The sequence below is a fragment of the Apis dorsata genome, unplaced genomic scaffold (genome assembly GCF_000469605.1).
Source record: "Apis dorsata unplaced genomic scaffold, Apis dorsata 1.3 scaffold_667, whole genome shotgun sequence".
NCBI lineage: Eukaryota > Metazoa > Arthropoda > Insecta > Hymenoptera > Apidae > Apis > Apis dorsata.
Window position 1 is genome coordinate 374,934 of NW_006263852.1, and position 27,574 is coordinate 402,507.

The window sequence follows — 27,574 nt, forward strand, 5'->3', positions numbered from 1 at the left end:
CCTTCACCGCAAAGGTTATCGAAACGTGTTTTTCGATTGAAAAAATGACCGCCATGAATCCTTTCATCGTTCATGTAACTCATAAATATCTAGCCACGTCGAATTGGAAAGTTTAATAATGATCCAATTGTGCTAGATGCATTTGCTAGGTTACTTGTAGAGGAAAGGGAAAAGGGAAGTGTTCCATCCATTCATTTATTTTTATTTGTCAGAATTTAATTTGACCAAAATTTCATCAGAATCTTATATCTTTCTCCAATAAATAATCATTATAAATATTCTAAACTTTAAATAATGAATTTCAATTATTTTAGTTACTCCATATATTGATTATATCTCAAATTTCTCATTATAATACTATTAAATTACCACATCCTCTTTAAGATTAAACTCGAATGGATCGTTATTTCTTAAGGCTCGAACATTACAAAATTCGATTCTTTTAATTATCGAAATATTTAAAATATACCATAAGTATGAAATTCTTTGAGCAAATATAAAAACAATAGTTGTACAATAAATATGGAAAATAACTAATAATTAAGATTCGTATTCCTTTCAGAAAATTTCTTCCAAACAAAACATAGTACATTCTCGACTCTCACACTCGTTTGTTCTTAAATTCAAATATTTTTAATTAAAAAAGATAAATCTTACGATCATTACTCCATTCCCACAAAATAGATTTTTTTCTATCACGTTATATTAAACTTACAATTACTCGATGCGTATCGAATTAATTACATCATCAGCATAAACAAATTCATCGATCAAAATCTCCTCTAATCTAACAATACTTCATCCTCTATTTCTCTTACGTAATTATTTCCAAATTATTCTCGAAACACCGGTGAAATATTTTTCTTGTTAACTTGTCTCCCGCATTATTATTTCGTTCCATTATTAGAGCGAGTTTGCAACGAAATTTGCACCGAAAATTCGTACGAACACAACGGTGTATTGTGTTACGTGCTCGAATTCCGTGGTTGAAGCGGCTCGATAGCGGAGAGATACAGAACAGAAATGGATACAGAGGAAGAAAAGAAAGGAAGAAAAGAGAGGTGCAGGTTCGTGTGGACCACGCCTAGTCGTGCGCTGGTCTCTCGGTTGCGAATAATACAACGGGTGGTCGTAAATTTTCCAACCGCTGACTATTTTCACGTGACGAATGATAGGTAGGTGTTTACACAGTCTGTTGGATTGCTGAATGGTTGATAGGATAGGATTCCAACCGGATACGATTATGCGTGTTATGGAATAGTGGTTTTATCGTTATTGAAGTGGATGGAAAATATGATTGGAATGGAGTTTTGTATTTGTTTGGTCTCGATAGGTCTCTCGATTTATTGGATTAACTCAGTTAGGGATAATTAATGAGGATTAGAACTAAGGTAAATAATGATTTGAGAGAGTTGATTGATCGAGATTATTTTTTGTAAGTAGATATATTTTCGAATGAAAATTGATAATAAATATTCATTTCGAAATGATTCTCGAGAATTTTTCTCTCAATTGTATGCATCTTAAAACAAGATATCTAGAAATAAGGATGCAAATATATTTGAGAGTAAAACTTTTGAAAGTTGCTCTCGAGAATTTATTAAGTTATTTTTCGCTGATGAATATTTATACATATTAAGAGTGAAAGTTATTGAATTTTTTTTTATATTGAAATCTGTTTATGATCTCCAATTTTTTGAAGAATTTTTCAAAATATAGGCCGATTCCTCATAATTTCATCTCTATTGTGATGAGTTATATTATTTTATATTCAATTCTCATGAAAAAATCACGGTAAATAATTAGTACAATTATTATAAATCGTAAATCCAAAATATTATTGTGTTGAATTCTTATATCATTATATCAATGATGATCACTTCACATTTATAAAGTAGATCGTATTTATGTAATCGATATTTTCATAGAAAAATTATTTCGGTACAAATGTTATTATAAATATATATATTTTATAGATATATCTATATTCCTAGAACTAATAGTATTTAAGTTATTTCTTATCGATTATTGCCTTATCAGATATTTTAATACTTCAGAGAAAAAAATAAAAAGATATCTGATAGTTTTTATCTGTTACAATATTATATTTTGTTAAATCTATATTTGTAGATATGTCTTCAAATATATCTGTACTATTTATTTTTAGAAATTTGATCAATTAAAAATATATTTATCCTCCAATTTCTTGATTAAAAATTAATTTACGTTCACCCTGTTATTTCTTTAAAAAATTCACAAAGAATTTTCAGGATAAATAAATTCTATTTCGTTCACCCGTTATACAAAGCGCTCAGGTATCAATCGTTTAATAAACTTTATACGTTGCAGAGAGCTCGCATTTTGCAGGATTATCTATTCTAAATTTCGATACGGTATCACGTGTATTACCAGTCCGTTTAATGCGATTAATCACACGTTAATTAGCTTAGGTTAATTAATTCGATTCGAATCGTGATACATGGTATTTCGTGTTCGATAATTAAATATTCTCAATTTGCGAAGAATTTCATGGATTTATGGAAAAAGATACGTGATTATGCAAATATTTTAACACTTGAACTCTATTTCAAAAATTTTGATTAAACACGTTTGGCATTTAGAAGTTTGTTGAACAAATGCACGATATTTCGAACACGAATGCAATCGGCTGAAAATAACTCTTGAATGACCGACTTTCATAGTGGTAAAAAGCACTTATTCCTAGAAGCAAATAATAATGTTTCATTAATGGTAAAAAATGGGTCATCATAACTTATTCTGTTACCAAGATTTATTTTCATTTCTGTTTAATTAGTGAGAAAATTTAGCTTATTTGTCTGTTTATTTGCTTTCGTGTTACGCAATATGGCGTTAAATAACAGTTAAAGTTTATTTCATTCCAATTTTCTAGATGCTTTAGAAAAATAACGAATAACAAGGGTAAATCTACTTTTACCAATAATTTTTACCAAATTATTCAATAAATTTCTATATTACCAAAAATTTAGAATCATTTTCCAGGAATCACATCGAAATTTTCTCTAATAAGATAATACGAGTAACAACTTTAACAGATTTACCATTTTAAAGTTGGCATAGCTTAGATCTAATTACCCTCTTAATAAAACCCTCTTAAACTTAATTCAAATTCTATGAAATACATATTATACACACAGATTCCTTTTGATCGATTTTTCCTCAAAGTTCATCAATTCGAAAACAGGTTTAAATTCGATTTCATGCTTTGATTCTCGACGGATTAACGCAAGATAGAAACTCGGTTGGCAAATCTTTTTAACCGTATCTCGAATCAAAAAATAGCACGGCCGTTATCGATTCTATCTTTTTGTAACTATTGCAAACACGCAATCGGCCTGGAAATATTTTATTATTATGCCGATCCGTTCGTTGATGAAGGATTCGAGGAGGAAAGGACGGCCTGATCTCGCTGAAAGTTAATGCACATCATCGTACCATCCTTAATCTAAATTACACATCTATTACAGGCGTTGCTTCCCGTGTTACGGCATTTCGTATTCCTTGCTCGGTTTTGCGCAATCGAATCGCAACGCGAAAAGAAGAAGCAGCAGGATGAGGTCAGCGGATTTCGTTTCGTCAAGTAAGGGGCTGTTTCGATAATAAAAAAAGTAATAATAGATTATAATACTGGATTATTTTGTGAAGCAATGAAAAAGATAAGGGAATATTTGAACTCGATCGTTTAAGTGACTGATTATCAGTATTTTCACAAGTACAATTTTCACAAATGGAAATAAAAATCTGTTTCATCGTTTAAATATTAATATGCTTGCTTTGGATATTACGTGAGATTCTGAGATCGTATATTTAAAATTTTTATATAATAAACATTTGTTAAGTTATAATTAGGATAAGGATGAGGTGGTTAAAAATAATTTATCTTGAAGTTACTTCGAGATATTAATTGCTACTGTTTTATGTTTCAAATAAGTTTTTGCGTTAATTAAGAAAAATAAATTAATTTATTAGCTTGTTATAGTTTGGCTTATATATTTCTCAAATCTATTTAATAGTTTATTTAATGATCCTTTTGTAACCGAATGAAGTTTCTAATTAAGAAATAATCCTGCAGTACGATGAAGAAGATTATATTCTTTAAAAAGAATTATATTGCAAAAATGTAATACTTAAATCGAAACTTGAAAGAATGTGCCAGATATCATTTTTAATTTGTTAGCATTGAATGTAGTTTTGATTTGTTATATTATAGTTGCACGTTTCGTAAGATACGTTTTATAGGATTTTCGTGAAAAATGGGTCTTTGTTCTATCCCAAGAATATGACCGCGAACCTTGAATAATGAAAGTTTACACGGATATACGTTATAATAATGATTCGCGGAGCCGAATTAAAATTCTGCGCAAAATAAGTTTGCAGCGAAAGTTTCTGCGCTTTGCGGTTTATCAGATCAATACAATTACGTACAAATATTTTTTTTTCCCCACAAATCCTTTAAATTCTTCTTACCAAATCAATAAGCGAGAAACGATTCGATCCATTTCAAATTATAATACCTTTTCTCTCAAAAGAATTATTATTAAAACAAACAAATGAAAACAAAGAAACAAAAAGTAAATGCAACTAATATACATGTGATAAAGTTTCACATCACAGTTGATATCATTCGTCAAAATAATCCATTGTTATTTATTTCTATTTCCATTAATAAAAGATTACAATTCCATCTCCAATCTCCACTCCAGGAAAAATATCTCTTTCTTCTTATATGCTAATATTATCTAAGATCGTCTAGCGGATAAATATTGAGCGCATTAAAAAAATCGACATTTCTTCATATTCATAGCTTGATTAAAAGCGTTGAAAGTATAATTTTCTCGTAAAATCCAGTTTAATTGCAATCAAATTATATTTATCGAGCGTCGTTGCATAAGAGAAATTTCTATGAACCTTGGATAAGAAGGAGACACGTATTGTGGATAAGAGAAAGATTGTGCAAAGAAAGTTTTTTTATTAATCTAGATCAGTTTTTCTATCAGATGCTTTGCAACATCCCTCTTGTTACATTATAGATACGTGTATCCAATGATCATGTATAATTACGAAAGAGCATTAACATTTCGAGCATATAAATCGTCTTGTGGAATAAGGTGCATGGTCCAAGGTCGTCCACTTTTGCTACGGGATTTCTATTATTCTTATCAATCTCATCAATAGGATATGGGTATCCTTGATCGATTATTGATGGAAGAGAAAAAAATTGGAGCGTGTCGAGAATCTGTCTGTATTTAATTTGCATTTTTTCCCCTTGCATCCATCGTCCACAATGTCGAAGAATGTATCGAATCAAGTTTCGCAATTTAAGATGCTTTATCATGGAAATGGGTTAAATAAGATTCGCGTGTTTTTAATTGGATTTTATGTTAATTAGGGCATTAAAAATAATTTTTGAAAATTCAAGGTAGAAAAAGTTAAGAAAGGAAGTTCTCCTTTTAGGTTGACATTTAATAGCTTTTTTTTTGAAAAGAGTTTTATTTCTAAAGAATAAAATGATATAGTTCGAACATTCTTCAATGTGATGGTTTTTTTAGCAATTAAATGAGTTAATATTTTAGAGGAATGTTACATTTGCATAAAATATAATAGATATGTGAAACTTGATTATTTGTTCCAATTTGTAATTACAAACATTTAATTGCAATTTTATTCTTGAGAATTTCGAGTATATGATTAGATAGTTCTATGGAATATATTTTATTTGTTGCACATATAATAAAGACAAACAATTATATTCTTTCTTGCTCATAGTCTTTTATATAATAATTAAACTTGAAAAATTCTTATGTTCGATGATTTTCAATACTTGATGTTATAAAAATGTTTAATATTGTAAAAATTAATAGCTCGTTTATAAATTTTATCAATCATCGTTAATGATGAATGCCGAAATTCTTATTTTAAGAAAAATTAGTTTCGTTAACAACTGAAACAACCACTAATGTCGAAACGAGTATTTCAAGTATATAACATTGATTGAATAATGAAGAAAAATTTTTTCCTTGCTTCGTCCATTTCTGGAGACTAGTTCTTCATGATTGAAACTAAGAGCTTACTTATACGTCTTGTCTCTAATCTTGTTGCAAGATTACGTTTAATATATCACATTGCATTAACTTGTTGCATTACGTGCATTCTGTTGCATCACTGTTGTACGAGTCCATTTGCAATTAACGCAAGTTGAAGTTATTTTGTGGTCTAACGATGGTTATCATTCAAATTATAATCAGGAAGGAAATTGTGAATTATGATTGCAATCGAACTTCTTCGTTTTTGAATATGAATATAGTTTTATATAGTTAATCTTCATATCAGATGTATATAAACAATAATATCTCATTTTTTTTAGTAAGTATGATTAATTGTCATTTATATTATAGTAGATACATTTTATAGAGAGTCATGATAATTATCTGAAGAAAGTATATTGATGAGTATTTTCAAGAAAAGTTGTGCCAAATTTAAAAGAAAAAAAAAAACACTAAAACAATATCTTTTTCTCATCAGTATTTTTCATAGAATCATTTAACCATCCAACATTTTCTTCGATAATCTCTCATACGTAGTTTTTTTAATTTCTTAGGCTATAAAATTCCACACTCAGAATTTCAAAGGATCAAATATAAATTGAAATAAAATGGAAACTTTCAACAAGCTACGTGGAAATTTTTAATAAGCTACGTATTGTTATTTCTTGAATATTTGCAATGATTTTGTATACTGATGAAATATCTGTAAATTTCACGCATTTCCATCTTTCTTTAAGGATCGTATACACATGATCGTTTCAATGTTACCAAGTGCGACGAATCGCAAATGACTATCGTTTGTCCGATACTTCGAACCTCTCATTTGAGCAAGTGCATCCATATGCACCGGTACAAACACACAGTTATCGATCGTTTAAAAGTGTGTATCTATAGATGCACATCGATGAACCTAGCATCTTGCACAAGCGTGCATAAGCATAATCTAAATCAGGTTTTCCTTTCGGAGAAAGCGTTTCTTCTGCATGGCTTAGTTCAACTAACTTCCTGAACTTCGCGTAGTTTTTATTTTTCTTTATATTATTATTTATTTTTTCCACTTTTCCTTTTTTTCTTCCATTCGTTATCTATGAAACGATTCGTATAATAATTACAAATTTCATGAATCATCGTATTGTTATTCCATTCATTCTATTTGATGCTTGATTGGAAAATTCTTCAACATAAAGTTGAATTAAATTAAAAAAATTAAGTGAATCGAATTGAATGATTTTTTTAATTAGATTTTAACATAAGAATATTACATTCCTTAATAATCCGTAAGATCCTGTAAAATAACTCTTTATTTTATGTTAAAGTTCTGACAAATGAGTCTATTTTGGGTTTGTCTTATTTTTTTTTATTTTAGATCAAGTTTTTTTTTGAAAGATTTAAATTATAAGAATAGACTGTTAAACGAGATAGTGATTATTCGATAATAAAAATCTTAAGTTTCTTCTTCGTTAATTCCTCGATTTTCTCAATTTCTCAAATAATAATTAACAAATTAATAAAATTCTTTTGGACAAATTATTCAAAGAAAAGAAAAGAAAAGAAAAAAGATACATAAATTACATTTTTCTAATTATTTGTAATTGCCTCATTATAAAACATTTCACAATTCTTTCTATACTCATACTTTATTATTTATTTTCTCTCAAAATAGACTTTCAAATGGATTATTATCGCTTAAATTGTCTCGTTAAGTTATGACGATTTGGCCAGAAGAAACTTCCATCCCAGAAGAGATACACGCGTTTCCGGTGTTTCCACGTTCCTTTGTAACTCGAAAGAAATCGAGAGCAACAAAGGTGAAATAAAGAGACAACCGTCGACAATTATTTCGCGTTTCGTTTCGCCCAGATTTCCATTTGATTTCCCGCACACAATTGACCGATGTAAAAGCGATCCACGTCGATCTTCTGGCACTGTTTCCAATTTTCCATGTTTCTCTTTCACCATTGTCATCGCGCCCATCCTTCGAGGTATCTCATTGTATGCACCGTCATGCGATTCTAGCGTTTGCAATTTTCATTCTGGCACGTGAGTTCGTCGTATTTACATTTAATTTCATTTTCACTTTTTTTCTTTTCCTCAATCTTAGAAAAAACAAAGCCAATTAATTCCCTTCGTGATTATATCGTTGTTATCGTTCGACATTACGCTGTTTTATCGTGCAATTGTTGTAGGTTTAAGTTTCGGGAATTAAATTCGAATGATTTTTAACTTCTTGGAAATCCATCTTATTGAAATGTAGATGTAAAAATGAACTGTATACAATTAGAATGAGTTAAATATTGAATTCGATTGAAAATAGGGAAGAATTGATATGGAAGAATAAAAATAGTTGCATAGCAAAGCCCGTTTTATTTATTTATTTTTTCTTTAATGCGCATATAAAATAAATAAGAAAGAGAGATAAAAAATTAATTGAAATTTCTTGCTTCTTAGAAAATTGCTTCATACTGTACATAATGCTGCAGATTGCTTTTTGACTTGCATCATCGACAATGGTGTTGTCTGTAATTAAGTTTGCTCGATTCATTCATACGTAACTGGTTTGAGTTCTTTCAAGCAATTATGCGACGGGGATCAAGAATGTTTTCATTATGAATATATTAAATTTTTATTAATTATAGGTATATCAAAACGAAGAAAGAATTTCTTCGTGTTTTGATATTAAAAGAAGTTTTAGCATTTTGAAGAATAGGGTATCACGGATCTGGACTATTCCCACTTTTACTCAAAGTGTCGTAATTTTCTCATTTTCCGGTTTTTCTAGTTTTCTTAAAGTTAAGTGGAACAACAACACTTTCATGACCAATTGTACACGAATTGTCTACGAATATCTGTCATCGATTTCAACACAAGTTCACCATGTAAAGATCATCACATTGAAAATTGCTGTATTAGCATAATATAGTTTCATTATTCATCAGGATCACGAGATCGGAAAATTAGATGTAACGTGTGAATCTCGAGTTTTGCATAATTCGTGCTAACATCGTCGTTTCCATTATTCATAATGGCGCTTTAAAATCGCAACTTGTAAGTAGGTACTTACTTTTTGGTTAGAGCTCTTTAATAGGAGGACGATTCCTCGTGAATTTTAGAGAAAAAGGCAGTTCATGGCTTAATGCCACGTGTATGTATCAATCACAATTTATATTTCTATTGTATAATTAATTTTTGTGAAATAAAAGTGCGTTTATATGAACGAAAATCAAATATAATTCAAATTTTCGAAAACGATTTTTATATTTATTATTTTTCATAGTTTACGATTGATCTTTTCTTTCTTCGTACGGTGTATTTCCCTATTTAATTTAAAAATAAAATTGGCTATTGCATATTTATAACATTTTTTTTACATATTCATATCAAAATTTTTACTTCTCATGGAGAAAGTAATGTAAATTAAAACATTTCATAATTAATGAATATAAAATGTAAAAGTTCGTATATCTTAAATTTTTAATAAAACGTAAATACTGCGACTTAGTTCTATTTTTAAGAAAAAGAAAAGAAAAGATTTATAGAAAAATAACATTCCATAAAACTATTAATTTCTGATTTGTAATAATTACAAAGGAAAGGCGGAAGTTGTTGATCGGAAGTGATAGTTAAGTGGAAAGTGATCGCATAATATGACGCGATAATCAATCTCTTCCATATTCCTCCTCGAATAATGACATTATTTGTTTGTGTATGATATTCAAAAAAGTCGTTAAATTTTTAGAAAATGAAAAGAAAAAAAAGATTTCGAATAAATGTAAATATTGCTTTCTCTTTTGATTTCTACGATTTCTATTTTGCATAATTTTAGATGTCCATAGTAATTGCAAAATGGTATGACATAATAAAAAATATATGTCAAATAGATCACTCTAAATAATTCAGAAATTAAATTTCACTTTGCTCAATCTTTTGATTGATCTGAAACTATATATAGCAAGATTATTTAGTAATAATATAAAAATTCATGAAAAAAATGAAATTTGTCATTTAATTAAATTAATTTTAATTGCTAATATATAATGTTACCTTGTTAAGTCTTGTATCACTATTAAATTATAATTCATCTTATTATATTTTTCAATATAAAAAAATAATAAAATTATTTCAACATTTCAAGTGCGTATGTGTAAACATTTAAATTGTTAGAAAAAGAAAATTCTTTGTTAAATCACGTCAATTAGCGTATTACTCACATCTTGTTAAACTTTTTTTTACGCTTCAAACATCGTTTAAAGTGAAATCTTGCTTAATGTTTCAATTGTTTTATTATCTATAAAATCTATGAAACGTAAATGGAATCAAGAATTATAATATATTCTTGTTTCTTTGTTGTATGTTTTATTTATTATCTCATATTCGATTAAGAACTGAATACAAAAACAAAAAAACAGCTTTATAATCGTCAATTTCTTTTTATTATTTTTTAAACAACATTTTTTTATTATTTCTTTATAAATTAACATGTTGAACATTTCATTAATATAAAAGAATGATTCATAGAAATCTTGCAAAAAAAAAAATATTAAAATAAGATACATTATTCCATCATCTTGATGGAATAATATATACATAGTATTTAGATCAATCACTTAAAGATAAAAGAACATAATAGAAGACATTGGTAGTATAATTTACAAATTCTGCATGGAGGTAAATGATAAAGGGGATTTCCATTGCCTGGGGCCCCATAGAAAGTTGATCCATTCGAATTTGTATTAAAGGTCGTCGTGATTTCAATCGAATACATGTGGATACAAAACTCGTTTGATCTATATTCTTTATCGATCGTTTCTTCTCTTAAATTTCTAAAAAAAAATATAAAAAACATGCAATATTAAAATATTAAATCTTTAAACTTATCTTTTGACAATTGAAACTTAAAACAATTTAAATTGGAAAAAAATTAGGGTTTATGTAGAATAACATAATGGTATCAAAACGATTTCTCGTGTTATCGTCAATTTGATAAGTGTAACAACAATTTCAATGCAGAATTCAATGACTTCATAATTCATTCGATCAAAAAATTGTCAAAAAAATTGGAATAATATAAAAATTACGACGTCTCGTTTCAGAGATGAAGTTTTTTTTAATATCTCAAATAGGGATATTTAATTCGCTTCCGTCAATTTCTCTTTCATCTCTTTAAACGCCAGAAGGAACGAACTTTCCATTTTTTTTTGATCAAATCAAAAATTTGCAAATTTGATCATATCATCGAAATCTCTATCTTTCTTTTTTAGAGTTAAGAAATACACGTTTTCTTTTCTGGTATTCCAGAATTTCGATGAATATTTATTCGACGACGGAATTTACAATTCCAAAGTGAGACACGTATAAATTCGATTGTAAATTTACGGATCAATTGAACTAGGAAGGATTTAAAAAATAGGACACGTTTTTTGGCAGGGTGTAACAGGATTTTGGAAACAGCACATCGTTGCACATATATTGCGTTTATAAAATGAGAGTCGAAAATTTCTTAACGAAGCTTTGATACAGCAGATCATGCGTGAAAGGACCTCTCTGGATTACTGGGCCAACGAGAACCACACCTTGGATTTTTCGAACCAGTTTTTTTAGGTCGCTTCTACATATTAACGTGTGTCGTTCGTATATATCTGTTAACTCGATTAAAATTTCATATATTTTTTCATTGCGTAATCTGTTTACCGTTTGATAAAATTATTAGTTCCGATTCTCTCTTTCTTTTATTAAATCTTTTTATATTATTTGTTTATTTTATTGGGAAGTAGCATTTAAAATAATAATCTAACTTCAGAAATTTAATCAGCTTGCCTCGAAATATTAATAAATTTGTACATTCATGATTGGTATTGTAAAAATGAATGTAATAAAGTTTCGATTTTAAGTTTTCGGAAAAGGAATTATATACAGATGCAAGAAAAATTTAAATTAACTTTTTATCGTTTCCTCGTTCCAAAAAAGTTCCAAATCCAATTTATAACAACTTTATTAATTTAGAAAATAATTCAATTCTCGAGTATATCCAATATTTCGATATTATATCACTTGACACAGAATTACACAGTGAACAAGCATTTATAATGAAAAGAATATTTGAACAGAAGATAATTCAAAATTATTATTCCACTTGACAGAATTACAACAGACTGAATAGTTACGTCACTTACAACAAAAAGCTATTTAAATAGAACATAATTTTAATTTCGTAAAATTCATCGTACGCCCAACGTTATTTCGATGTTATACCACTTGACACGATATTGCAACAACGAATAGTTAACATCCACTTAAGTAACTGTGAAAGAATCGAAAAGGTTCATAGAGTCACGAGCCTGGACAAAAGGTTCCATCATCATCTTCTGGTGGTGGTTGCAGCGGTTAAGTGAAATCACGTTCATGTCACGGAGTCAAACGACATGAAAAATCACTAATAATTCCATGAATAATTTCATCGTTACCCGAGTGTACTTGCAGGTTAAATCGAGACGGTGATAATCGATCCTTTGGCTTTGGGAGAGTGCCAATTTCGTAGTTCTAACTCGTAAACCCGATAATCGACCGTGTTGCAGATTCACCGATGTCGGAATTCTAAACAGTGAAAGTAGACTTTTGATTGAGATGCAAACTGTTTGGAACCCTGTCGAAATCCAAGGGCAATGCGCTTAAATATTGGAACGTTCGATTTTGTTCTCCTTGAATCGTTTCGTTCTTAAATAACACGTACCTATTATTGCTTTAAAAAATGTTGGAAAGATAAAAATTTAAAATTATTTAAAAAGTGTAGATCACATCTTTGCAAATTCGAATTATTTTGGGATAAGCGTAAGTTCGAATTGAATGAAGCTTTTAGAATAATTAATCTTATTATTTTAAAAAAATTATGAAACCATCATTTTATTTTTATAAATCTGAAATATCTCAAGTACGATATTAAAAATTGTAGAATTAAGAAATTAATAATTTCAAACAATCTTCTTTCTTTCTCATCTAGTTAAATCTTAGTGCTTCGTCAAATTAACAAAATTAACAATTATACATTATAATTTCTTTCATATTCATGTTAGAAAAGTTGCAAAGAGAAAGAAAATAAAATATTTTAAATAGTTGGAGAAATGTATTCAAGGAGATCAAAAAATAATTCCGGACTTTAGTAGTTGCGAAGCGGTCTACTTTCGAGGATATAGCCTCTCACCGCTGTCAACGTAATACGTTTTTTTCAATAATTTGCAGCACGATATTACGCACGAGTGAGTCGCTATGGATAGACAGACTGAGGATCGAGGAATAGCTGTTCTTCAACAAAAGGTATTCCCTCAGAGGGAAGCTGTAAAGTTGTTTCAGATAGGCGGGGATCGCCTCGTTTTCAGAATTTAATGGAATACAAATCGAACATGATATCATGACAAAAAGAAGGGGAAAACTTGAGATCCTCGTGGAGTTTGTACAATGGAATCGAGGCTTTTGAGCACAAGCCTCGTTTTCCTCAGGGGAATTAAATTTTGTCAGTGTCGTATATTGTTTTATCAATTGAATGATACGGTTTGAAATGTATTGTTATTGCGTCAGAATGTACCTGGATCATATGATCATAAATTTTTTTTAAAACTGGGTCATGAAAGGCGAGCTGAAAGTTTTTGCTTTTTTTTATTCAGCTCTTTACTTAAAATCTGTGGACAGATGATAAAAACTGATATTTTCATTTTTTAAAGTTGAGATATCGATGATTTATTGTTTGTTTTTAATATTTTGCAGAGAAACAGGTTTAATTCATTCATTGTGTAAATGATACATGTCTATATTTATGAGATGAACAGAAATATTATGTTATTTTTTTAAAGGTAATCTTGTCTTTTATATCGTTGAAACACATTATATAATGAATATAATGAATACATTTCAATATGTTTAAATAATAGTTTTATTTTTATTTTTTTTATTTTTTTTATTTTTAATAGTTCATGCAAATTCTTTTGGTTGTTTATATAAGATTTTAGAAATCCATAGAAAATGAATGGCTTAATAAAAGTAACAAAGAATTCGATTATGATTAAAGTTCAAGTTTATTCGTTGACAAAGAATTGATTTGGGATTTATTTTTCAATATATAAGTGAAAAAATGAAATTATTCTGTATAAAATTTTTAATCAGAATGATTAAATATATTAGAACAAATATTTTTAAGGAAATGATATAACAATAATTTAATTTTGTTAAGAATTTAATATAAAATATTGTATATCAAAGTTAATCAATCAAATTGAATTTGATTGAAAACAACTATTAAAAATATTCACAAGCTCGACCTTGTTTTGCACAATTCTCTTCCAGAAAAATTTATATAAAAAATTTTCTTTAGAAACTAGAATATTTCTTCACTTTTCATGTTAATGCCTCAACTCTCACTGTAAAATCCATTAACCGGCTTGTGCAACATATTTATCGAATCTATTATTTCGTCTATCAGGAATAAATTATATCTGCCCTGTTAACGTAACAATATTACTTCACTACCGTGTGTGTTTAATTGAACACAGAAATCTAACACGAATCTTTCGCACCAGAGCCTTATAGCTTACATTTTCATCTAATCGTTGGAATATCGTGCCAATCCAATTGTATTTTGCCATTTCGTGTTACTGTTACACATTGCATGCTTGTATAATCAAAGGGGACGCAATTCGTAATTACCAATGATGGGAGTTTGAACAAGAAGATTTTTTTAACAAGCAAAAATCTTGATTCCATGTCTTCCAATTACGCAAATAAACAAGCAATTTGTAATTGCATACAGGAGGTATTCGTGTTGCAAGTATCTTCGTGCAATCTTCGTTCGAAAGGAAAAATTCAAGATTATTTGTTACCAATTTTTTTTTCTCACTATATTATGAAAATGTAATTGAATACGTACATTCATGGAAAAAATTGAAACATATGGTTGAAATATTTTTTGGAAGATTGGCATAAAAAAATAATTTTGTATCATTTTATTTGTAATTTTATTTCGAGATATATTAGATTATATTAATTATAAAAAAGAAATCGTAGATTAAAATTCTTCAAATAATTATTCCAACTCTAATTTATTTAAATTCTCCATATCTGAAATAAGAAAAAAATAATATGTCTTAGATAAATATGTCTTAGAAAATGAAATATAATTTTCCTTTCGGATATAAAAAAATTTTTCGCTTTTGTTAAATTAATATTTAACAAAAATTACTACGATTTTCATTTCGAAATAATCAATTGCCAATTTTATTGTACGTAAAGATTTAAAAAACAACCCGATGTTATCTGATTTTTCGTATTAATCCGAGCAAAGATCGAATCAATGCAAATCAATCTAAGGCACGAGATCTAAAAAGATTAAAAAAAAAAAGAAAAAAAAAGGTAAAAATGATAAAAGATTTCGCAATAATTTTAACCTTGGAAATCGGAACACGATTCTTTGTCTCGAAATCGAGGTGAATGTAATGCATGCATTAAAAAAGTGCAGATACTTGATGATTTTTCATATAATATAATAATATATTCCAACCAATTTCAATCGAAAAATATTTACAGAAGAACGTTCTCTAAACGTTTCGTTCTAAACACGCTCTTTCCACGAATTTGTATATCAACATTATAAAGATTTAATCACCGTTCTGTTTACATCGAATAGAGGAAATCGTCATTCGACTTTGTTTCGAAGTCGAGTACAGACGTAATTTCGACGTGGAGATATAATATTCGTAGTATTATTCATACAGTTAATTTTTCTATACGGTTTTTTTAACTTCATCTGTTCAACATTACGAAATCTCAAGTATCATTTAGCTGTTGAAGATCGAGAAGATTCTGGGATAAATACTTTACCTCGAGGGTGATACGTTAGAATCTCTGTTACTAATGGTAGATTGTGAAAATGTAATTAATAGTTCTCAGGATCCGTTCTCGAGGAATAGTTAGATGATTTATGTTTAAAGAGTGGATGATAGTTCGGTTTAGTTATACAAAATAGAAGTGGAAAATTCTGTGAAATTTTGATTTCGTTTTAATACTTGATTTTCTATTAAGATAAAGAAAGTTGACGTGAAAATTTTGAATTATTATGAATTATGCTGTCAACTCGTTATATTTTCATTGCACGTCGTTGTGCAGTATTAAAATCGAGGTCGTATTCGGGCAAAGTTTCTCTTTTTATGTTAAACAAGTGAAAAACTATTTTGATTAGTTGTTTGAAGCGAAAGAATATATTTAGTAGGACACTAGTGGAAAATATCATTTTGAAATATATCATTGTATCATCTAGATATTCTAAAAATTTAGTAAAAAAGGCGTGGAATATAAATTTTATATTTTATTAGTTTGAAGTAAATAACGAAACATTTCTCGACCATGAAATTAATATTTTACTTATTTAAGAAATTAATGAATATTCGTGTAACAAACCCATTTATTTTATTTTTTTATTATTATTTTTATTTTTAACGATCTCTAATTTCTTTAACCTTTGTATTTAATATTTTCGAGTATAACGATCGAACGATTAATTTTATTTAAGATTATTTTTCTGTCACTAGCAAAACATATTAGGATACTTCATTAATTATTCTAGAAGAGTGACACAAGAAAAATAACTCGATATCATTTCATCTTTCTCAAAATTCGCCCTAATTATAATGTATATCTTTATTTTCCATATCTTATTTATTCCCTTTCCATATTTTACTATATTATATCACAAATCTATCTTTATTCCATACTTAAAGAGTTCAGTTTTGAAAGGATTATCGGATTTATAAGGATTATATACCAAAGTATAATCTTTTCAACAAAATCACGTCGTATCGTAGCGAAAGTGCCTTCACTTCTATCAGCATCCATTTTTCTTTTTATCAGACAAGAAAACACCTTTCACGATCGAAAGGAACGATCGATGGATACTCTTCCTCGTTGTCTCTTGCTCTCCTCCTAAACTTGCAAAAAAGACTTATATCTTTCATTCTTCCATTCTTTTCTTCGAATCTTTCTTCGATCGATTTCTCAGGTGGCCTGAGAAAAATCGTCTCGTTGAAAAACAGGCGATCCAAGTTTGAGAAACTTTTGCACGCCTGTTTGCAGTAGTTAACTGCGCATTCAGCCAGCCGTGTTTAAGGCTGCTCTCGAGTTCGGCTGCATGGTTGACTAGGTAACGTGACGTGAAACACCGACTTTTACTTTCAGCATCGGTTCCACGCTACGTGTGTCTTGCCGGTGGATAAGGATAAACGAAACTGGAACGCGAAGGCGTGCTGTTTCCTTTGCAATATTTAAAAAATTCTTAGATAAATAAGGCCTCTTGACCCGTGTTCACAAGGTTCATCTGCGTCACCGCAACGATAGATTTTATTTTAATTTTTTTTTTTTTTTTACAGTCGCTATAACGCGACAGGAGGATGGTTTTTGCTTGTGGTTTTGCCGGGAGGAAATGGATTTTCTGGTGGTTATGGTGAAATGGTATGATGAGTTCTAGTGCGTGTTTCTGTGATGTGGTTGGTGTGGGATTATCAATTTGTTTTCTATTGGTTTCTGAAAGGATCTTGATAGAAAAAAATTTGACGGGGATGAAAAGAGGATATATAAGATGATTTTTGCATTAGGAAATCAATGTTGAAAGAGAGAAAAAATAGAAAAGAAGATAGAAGCGATATTGTTCATTCTCTAATTATTTCGTATTAATTTTGATTGAATGATGTTGATCAAGAAAAATCATACTTCGTATCAAAATTAACTTTTTCTTTTTTTTTTTTAATATTCTCAGTGAATTTTCATTTTTTAAATCAATTAATAATTAAAAAATTTCATAATAACGATATAATCATCATTAGTATTGACTTTATCAGATTATTACAAAAGTGTAATAATTTCGCTTTCTATTGTAGCATGTGATATTATCCCGTTAATTTTCATAACCGAGAAAATTTGATTTTGCAACATATGATATTTTACATCTGATTCATTTTCACAAGAAAAAAAAAATTTTTTTTCGCAATAAAATGAAAATTCTATCGTTTCAAAGATCGATTTATTAATTAATTAATCGTACACTAAATCGTATTCGATGGATTTTATAAAACGAACGGGGAACAAAATTGAATATTATTAAATTAAATTAAATTAAAGAATTTGAACAAACCGTCACGATTATTACAGTCGAAAGACTGTAATAGAAAAAGTCAATGCGATGGAAAATTATAGTGACCGCCACTATTTGAGATGTTATGTTCAACTACTTGGAAATAATAGTCGAGCAATGAACAATAATTTTAGAATTCTATTTCGTGAAATTTTTTTTTTTTGTTTAACTCAATTGTCATTATAAATATAATAAAGCGATGGAATAAATAGCCTTGTATTAATTCTGTCGATGAAAATTATAGAGATCATCAAATTTGCATTTTTTCTTTTTTTGATCAAACAGTTAATTAATTGATTCGTGACTGGAGATAGTTAATGGCACGATAAACGAAACTATTATTTATTGTAATTGGACATGATAGAATCATAATTTAAGATGAACACTGGTTCACCTGATTTAATGACGACTTGTTAATTTATTATCCATTATAGATGATTATCGATTCAGAAGTTTATTTGTTATTCTTATTTATGTTAATCCTAAGTTTTGCGAATAATCGTTAAATCAATATTCCTTTTTTTATTTCATGAAGTGCAATGAGTCAAGAATAATTTATCGTAATCACTATTATTCGATTAAATGTAGTCATAGTAAATTAATATATAATGATACAACAAGAATTGAAGTTCATTTAATTATACACTGTGAATAAAATTAAATAGTTTTAGAATAATATATGTAAATTTTTTTAATTTATATTTGATTGAAGATCATTAATTAATTGAATGAACTTACTTTCATTATAAAAAATGTATTAGCTTTATAAATAATAAAACAGCAATTATTTAGGAAATATTACTCTAATTGATGATCGATCTGAGAAAAACACATTTGTAATTTAAAATAGAAATATTATATTTTCTCTTGTAATTCGATAGAAACCTTTCAGATTTTAACAATATTCTGATGCGTCTTTTCGAAGATGTACATTTAATTCTACTGTACGTAACTTACATACATCATTATCACTATTTACTACTTCGTAATGTAATTTATAACACTTAGCAAGCAATCAAGAATCTAATTTAAAAAATATAGGTATTGTAAATTTTCTTGTATCTTCCTTAACCGCGATGCTTTCACCTTAACTTCTTCTCATGAATCTGTTGTCTCTTCCTGGTGCTGTAATCGTTCTACCTATTTCTCTTTCTCTTTCTCTTTCTCGTGCATTTTCCATTCACATATATATTTTCAATTAAAAATGTCGATTTTTTATTTTGTATTACAGTGTAATCAATATACAGAGTGTTTCAAACTTTTTCTATCGTTACTTTTTCTTATGAGTAATTATGCATTATATAAACAGAGAGTCACAAGTGTTTTGTTAAAAAAGTTATTACAAAATATGAAACAACAAGAAGTTATTAAGTTTCTCTTTAATTGAAATTAATCAAACGAGAATTATCCTCATCAATGATAAAGTTAGAGAGGATTTCCTTGATTCTTATGTAAATACATCGGAAAATTTTTTAAAGAGGGAAATTAATTCAAAGATATAGAAATTAAAAATGCATTCATTTGAATGAGATTCATTATTAAAAAAGAATTTCCTATTTTTTAATATATTAATAATTTTATTGCACGAACTATTTCTCTTCTAAAAGATTTATTATAACTTATAAATAAGTTATAATAAAGTTTTATTATATTTTCAAGAATATAACCAACATCGTGGAATGAAAGTAAAATAAATATGAAAGAAAATCGCTATGCTATAATTACATGTTAGCCTATTAAGGATATTAATTTCGTTTCATTGACGACAGGATCGTCAAAGCAAATGTCACAATGTTACATGGCACGATTTTTTTTTTTTTTATTTATTTTTGCTCTAATTACATCCCTTCATAGGAGTTCACCTTTAACCAAGTATTTTTCTTTGATAATTAAAGTATTTCTCGTTTAATAGACACATTTTCATCCTATTTAATACAGCTATCTTCCTTTAGATAATGTTAAATAAAAACTAATCTTTTATTTATAGAATTATTGTATTTAATTAAATTGTTGAGATTTTTTCAATGAGAATAATATCAACAGCGTCTCGCTAAATGTTGCAGAGATAAGTTCACAAAAGCAATTTCAGGAATTGTTTTTTTTCAAAATTTGAGAATTATCGAAAATATTTTTGATAAAATGTCGCATCCAAAGTAAAATTTTCATTTTCAATATTCATTATCGAAAAATAAATCTCGAGCAACAAAGTTCTTGCAACTCGTTCAAGAATTTTACTCTCAACTTGAATCCTTAGTTTTCTTCACTTTAAAAAAAGAAAAAAAAGTTGGAAAATATGATGTTCTTTTTCTTAATTATATCTTTCTCGATAATAGACGACTACCAAATGGGGAATACTATCTTGACAACATGGATTACAAAAGAATCGATTGCAATTTCATTAGAAACGTTGATGCAAGATCGTTTATCCTCGAAGTCGTAGCATTATGAAAAATAAAAAAATCGCCATATTCGCCATAATGGATCACTATAAGCTGTGATCCTCGAAGAAATTACCTTATAATTCGAAAACCGATTATTAATAGCCGATTAAATAGCCAATTTTCACGAACGAAATATTATCCTAACGAACGTTGAAGTCGATGATTATTTACTCTTCTTTATCTTGGCTATAATTGTTATGAAGTTTAATCACGATGATGGAGATCATGATCACAGCATACATTTGAATAAATTTGAATGTCTGAGCCGAATCGAAAGCTGTTTAACTGTTTGATTCTGAATGGATACATCGTCAATGGGGAATTAATTTATTTAAAATAATGTGGACACATCGAATTAATTGGTCATTGAACGTGTAATTTGTGCTATTTAATTGCCATGACGTATCGTTGTATCGTTGTTGCATTTAAATAAATTGAATAAGATGAGGAGAAATTGTTTTAGGCAAATTAAATTATATAGTAGAGAGTAAAAAAATTTAAATTATAGACGTTAATTATAACGTTAATTATATTGAAAAATAAATGATAAATCATTTTGATGCTCTCTTCCTTTCTCTCGATATAATTTAAAAATCCGTTTAAACAAAACTAAATAAGTTACTTAATAACTTTTTGATAATTATTTAATCATCAAAGTCGTATTTACGATTTTTAAAATCTAAATAAACATCTCATAAATAATAAAATGAATATAATATACAAAAAGATACGTTGCATAAAATTAATAATTAGTTATAGCTCATAATTATTATAGCTTTGATAATTTTGAAAGATAATTATAAAGTGAGAGTAAAGTGAACGAACACGTCGAATCACGCGAATGGTACATTGGAAATTGTTGAAAACGTGTATATCTTGTTATTTGATCATTTAGATAAAAAAAAGTGAAAATGTGTCAAATTATTAAATACGAATTCATTAGAAAATACCCATCCATTTGTAACAAGATTTCACACAATTTGCTTCACGATAAATAAAACGGAATAAAAAATTATTTATTCAAATTGTAGTAAAACGATATATTTTACACGGTTTGTAGGCAAAAGTATCACGATTGATAAAAATAAAGAAAAAATTAACAATTTGTTCAGCTCGACGATCCTAAAACCACAAATCGTGGAACGTTGAGGTATTCCAAATCATTGGAAGAAGCCACAACCGCATCGACCTCAACATCGAGATCCAGATCAGCTCGAGAAAGATCAGCTCAATCAAAGAGATTTTCCAATTTGGAAAGATCAAACGAAGTATCGACCCAACCGTCTGTGATCGATTTCGAATCAAAATTCGATTCTACCAAGAACTCGATCGTAAGAACGACCAGAACCACAGAAAGGGACGTCTCTGCCACGGAAATTAAAAATGATTCGAGAAGAATCTCCAGAAAGGAAACAGAGAACGCTAAAAGCGTAGATTCGCCGATTAATAGAAGGAATGGGAAAAGATATTTCTCTGAAGCTAACGAGGGAGCAAAATTGAAGAACAATGATCAGACAATGGGAACGACAAAAGGGATTTCTCGAAGAACGTTTAATAGAAAATCGAATAATTCAAGTAGCACTGAAAGATTGGACAACAAAGGACCGTCTGTGTTTCTGGCTACCACGGAATCCTCGAGATCCAGAACCGGAAGGAAGATTCAGACGACTTATTCCATGAAGGATCTGAAGACCCAGATACCCACTTCCAGAAGGTACACCAATAAAAAATTCGAAGATGAAACTACCACAGTTTCGTTTAAAAGGGGTAGATCGACGACAGAAAGGATTGAGAAGAGTACCAGATCTGGTAGATCAAAGGTGATCAACACCAAAGAGAATAATTCTATTCAACGAAGAGGACCGGATCCTCTCTTATCGGAATCCGAGAGCGTCAGAGTCGACATCCCTCTGGCGATCGATACAACGCAAAATCCGGTTCCTGACGTGACTACCATCTTTGGCATAGCTTCTCAGAGAAGATCAGACGTTAAAGAGTCGTCTAAATCCAATGGAAGGACAGGATCGTCTGAAAGGTCGAAAAGTCGTGGAAGATTGAACGACTCTGAGACTGCTGGCTCCTCAAGATCTGGTTCTCGAAGAGGATCTTCCAAGTTCAGCGATTCCACAACGACAGAGAGTAACGAGCAGATCGTTAGTTCCAGGAGGAATACGATTTCCAGAGATCGATCGAGGGGTTCGGATACCAAGAGGAATTCAACGACTGAGACGAGATCGAGATCCAGGGGTAGAAATTTGGAGAATAAGAATGCCAGCTCTTTGGAACGAGATGTGAAACGTAAAGTGGCTGGGGAGAGAAATTCGGAGAGAAGATCGAGGATTCCTGAGGCTGTTACAAGATTCGAAAATCATGGACAAGATGGTCAGGATACGCGAGGAAGATCGAGAGGCAGAACGTCAAGAATGGATATTACCACGCCCATAATTGCAGGTGAGCGTAAAAATTTAAAAGTTTAAATTTGTTTTTTAATCTTTTCGGCTAAAAATTGCAAAATTCTATCTCTCGAACAGATGTTACCACGACCGTTGCATTAGATACAACAATTTCTAACAACGACGTGACGACAACCGATTCTGAAGTAATGGGTACCACCATAAGACCAATTACATCAACCAGTTCAAGAATATCCGTAAGAACAACATCTTCCACATCTTCTACATCAATCACGGAATCTTCTGGACGAGGTAGAGGAAGAGGTAGAAACGGTAGCCAAGGAAGAAAGAGCAAAGAAGACTTTTTCAATCACGGATTGGGATTCAGGGGTAGGAAAGTTTTGCCCGAAGGATTCTTGAACGACACGACAGATTGGAAGAAATCCTCGAGAAACGAATCTCAATCGCATGGAAATCCTGGCTGGACCCTAAGAAGGCGTCCAGCTCATCTCAACAACTTTGAAAATCCTTCGGGGACGAGTCTACTCTCGGCAAGGGAACAAACGAACGAAGTGATACCACCGAACGAACAATCGACCACCGACGTTGTAACGACTGAAAGTTCCAGCACTAGAAGAGGCTTCAAGAAGCTGCAAACGACGGAGGAGAGTTCGACGATGGCTGAAACGACGACCAAGAGTTATAGAAGAGGTAATAAAACCTTTGGACTCAGCAAGGCGGTTGCAGAAGACGAGGAGAGTGACAATTATCCGCCTGAGTTCAAGGCGAAATTGTCTCAATTGGTAAGTTTTATCACTTAATTCGATTTTATAGATGTAATTTGGAATACATCACTATATGTATGCTACTTTAGGTATTTTTTTTTATGTTTAATAATTATTGTTAGAAATTATTGATAGAAATTGAACGAACAAATATTTTATTAGATAAATTTGAATTTCTGAAATCATTCAAACTTTATTTTCTTAAAAATTTCAGGTTAATAAATAGTAATGTTATCACAAATGATTTTTCAAATATCCCATAGTTTAAATTATTATGCAAGAGATCTCATATGGAGACAAAAGCCTCTTTTATTTATCTGAATTTTATTTTTCTATATTTTTAGGCTTTTTCAAATATTTTTAAACACTTAAAATTATTACAGAAAATATAAAGTGTAAATTGATTTATATTCAAGTCAGGATCAATATATATCTGTCTTGATAAAATTCTAAAAAAATATAGTGCATGCTAATCGATAAGTATGATTTCAGAAGAATATCAACACGAAAATACCAGCCCCAAAAACCACTTCTAGAACACCATTGGAGGTAAGAGTCCAGAGTGCCCTTCAAATCAGCTTACAGCATCCAAATAAAATTCTCTCTCAATCTTTAATTAATAGGGTGTAACATGTATTTCTATGCTTCTATTCTAGTTCAACAGTCTTCAAGCTTTCTATTACAACGATACATAGACATTATAACTGTTGACGTTGACTGTTGTAAAATAGATTAAACGTGGTACAAAAGTCTAGTAAAATAACTAAATAAAAAAAAAGGAAAAAACTGACTGTGACATAATAAATACAATGTACCATATATTTTTTAACACTAAACAAAAATTAATCAGCATGCTATACATAACTAAACACACAATTTACCTTTTTTTTTTTTTTTCATCCAAGTTTTCTTGGAAAAATTCCATAAAATAGTCACTGGTACCATCTCTATCGTAATTTTGAGGAATCAGTATTTTTGCATTTTGAAATCGAAAACGATTCGTGTAGGAACAGCGGAAGAATAACTATGGCAGGCGTTCGAGGAAGAACTCGATGGCGGTCGAGCCTGATGACCTCGAAACCGCAGCTTCAGCAAATATTTTGACGGATGAAAGTTTAATCGTGAATCCCTTAACGTTGATTAATGGCACAGGATTGCGACGCGTAAGAGTACAGACAAATCATTGCATTGCGTGATCGCATGTTCTTCATTTCCCATCGATGCGTAGCTTCTCTTATGCTTTTAGGAGAAACGAATGCAAACCTGTCTCGTAATCTTAGAATTAATGGCTTTCAATCATCGTTTCGTCGATCATCGTTCGATAGAAATGCTTGATTATATTCGTTGTTATTAGCTTTTGAAGATTTTTGATATAATATTACTCTCTATTATTTCTGCTTGATACTTTAATACGGATACACATTTATTTCGATACATACCGCTATTTGTTTTTGAAAGTATTGGAATTTAGAAGGATGTTGTACGTTTGTAAATATGAATTTGTGCAATTATTTTTGGAATTCATGCTTGTAACAATGATCCATTTAATTATTTCTTGAATTATAGGCAAAATTAAAAGAAACAGTTTTGATGGAGTTCTTTTTTAAAATTTGATACTATAATTATGCAAATAAAATTTAACATAATATTTTTTGTACTGATAATAAATTATTTTGTATTCTTAGTAATTTAAGAAATAATATTTTACCATACATATTATACATATCTGTTATATTGACCACGTAAAAAATGACTTCTTTCTTTCTTCTTTCTCTCACTTTTCTTCCAGTTTTTCAATTCTTTCGAACAGAAGTACAAACCTGTACTAAAAATCTCGTCAACGCTAAGGAGTAGATATTGAGAAACGATTGAATTTTGGTGGTGAGGTAAAAAGCTACAAATCACGTAGCTGATGTTGCATCTGTTCGCTTTTAACATCATTGACGACCAATCGAGACTGGACAATGATGCGTGATTAACAAAGAAAAAAAAGAAATCGAAAGAGCTTTCTCTATGGTGATTGGTGAAAAATCGATTCCAACGATTTTCGAGAAATTGGATTGTTTAATGGGATACACGATTGTTACCAACAGCTTCGATGATATCGTTGAAACCTCCAAACGCGACTGGATCGAACGATATCCTTTAACGACGAATCCTCGACGTGGAGTTCTCTCAAGGTCCAAAACTCTTATGAAACTTCGATCGATGGAAAATATTTTCCACATGCGATAAAATTCCGATTTCTTCCATGTGTGAAAATTAATTATTTCACATTTCAAGAAATCTGGCATACGATACATTTATTGCACAGTTTGTAAACTGGTTTTTGGTTTTTGTCCAATTGCTTTGAAATATCGATGGAGAAAGTGAAGGTTTGTTTAACCTACCTATAATCTAACGCGTTCTGATTTATTAGGCGATTTCGATCGTAGAATAGCGATTGATGATATTTCTTGTTGGAAGGAATCTTCGAAACACGTATATAAAAGAAAGATATATTTATCTTATCGATGTTTAAGCTTCCATATTTTACATTGGATCGTGGATCGTACAATGATTGATGATGGATGGAGCAAGAGCAGAGTGAGATTATTTTACGTGAAAAAACGAATTGTGGAAATTAAAATTCGTTCCAATAAAAATGATTTGAAATATTAATTGTACATGTGCGAAACTCCGTCTACTCGTTACTTTCACTTCAAACTATTGCTACATTTTGTTACTTGTGTTTATTATGTGTAATGATTAAGATTATAAAATGACATATCAGATCGAAACGTTTCGAAAATTAATGGAAGTCTCTATTTACTCTATTACTCGCGCAATAGTCAGTTTCTTTTTATATTTCATATTATTCGATTTATCTTTATATTATTAATTTCTATTTATTTTTCTATATATATTTATTTATTTCAAATTATTTTTTCGATATCGATCGAGTAAAAACAAATGATATCGAGTAAAAATGAATCGAAAGTTTATACAAAATTCTTCAATTCGTTTTTCACATAATAAAACAATGATTAATTACAAATTCAAGGATACTGTTCTATATTAATTATGAAACGTTAAAAGTTAAATATCCAAGCTCTTCGTTTTTTTTTTCTTTATTTTTAATTCTGACAATTCTATTGAAAATTTAAAAATAGATCCTTTAGAACAAAGAGCAAAAATAATTCTTCACGAATGGAAAGGAAATGAAACGAAAGAGAAGGGAAAATTCTATTTCTAACGCGAACAATGAACGATTTTCTGCCTTATAATTAAAACGAGATTGCTTTTGTGGCAAGGTTCCTTTGTTTTCAAATAAAAGTTACATCCAAAGATACGAAATAAAATTAACAATATAGATTGCTGCAATATAGATCAATTCTAGCAAGCACCAAGTATCCAATTTCTTTTATTTTTCCGTTATTATTAAATCGTTCAATTTAAGTTAACTCTTTCTTAAAATATCACGAACCTTATATCGAAATAGAAAAAAAAAAACTTAAATAAAAGAAAAAGTACTTTCATGCCACGAAACATAATTACGCCACCTCTTCACCGCAGCTAATCGCTTGATCGACGCTTTTTCAGAATCATCCTCGAAGAATTGGATACATGTCTTTTCTTTTTTTTCCTCCCCCACACTGGAACGAATAGATAGCCTCTCTCACAGTTAGTAAAAAGTAATCTCAGGAAAACAAAAAAAAAAAAAAAAAAA

General features: G+C 29.6%; 1 protein-coding gene across 2 annotated transcripts in view; it reads left to right on the plus strand.

Annotated features, from left to right (window-relative positions):
- The window catches only part of LOC102679032 (serine-rich adhesin for platelets-like), a 60,266-nt gene that overhangs the window by 17,030 nt on the left and 15,662 nt on the right, over window positions 1-27,574 (plus strand). For both annotated transcript variants that reach the window (XM_031513562.1, XM_006622190.2), the window contains exons 3-6: window positions 21,800-23,138; window positions 23,219-23,883; window positions 24,358-24,414; window positions 24,873-25,028. In XM_031513562.1, coding sequence (XP_031369422.1) covers window positions 21,800-23,138; window positions 23,219-23,883; window positions 24,358-24,414; window positions 24,873-25,028 — 2,217 coding nt within the window. The remainder of the gene's footprint in view (window positions 1-21,799; window positions 23,139-23,218; window positions 23,884-24,357; window positions 24,415-24,872; window positions 25,029-27,574) is intronic.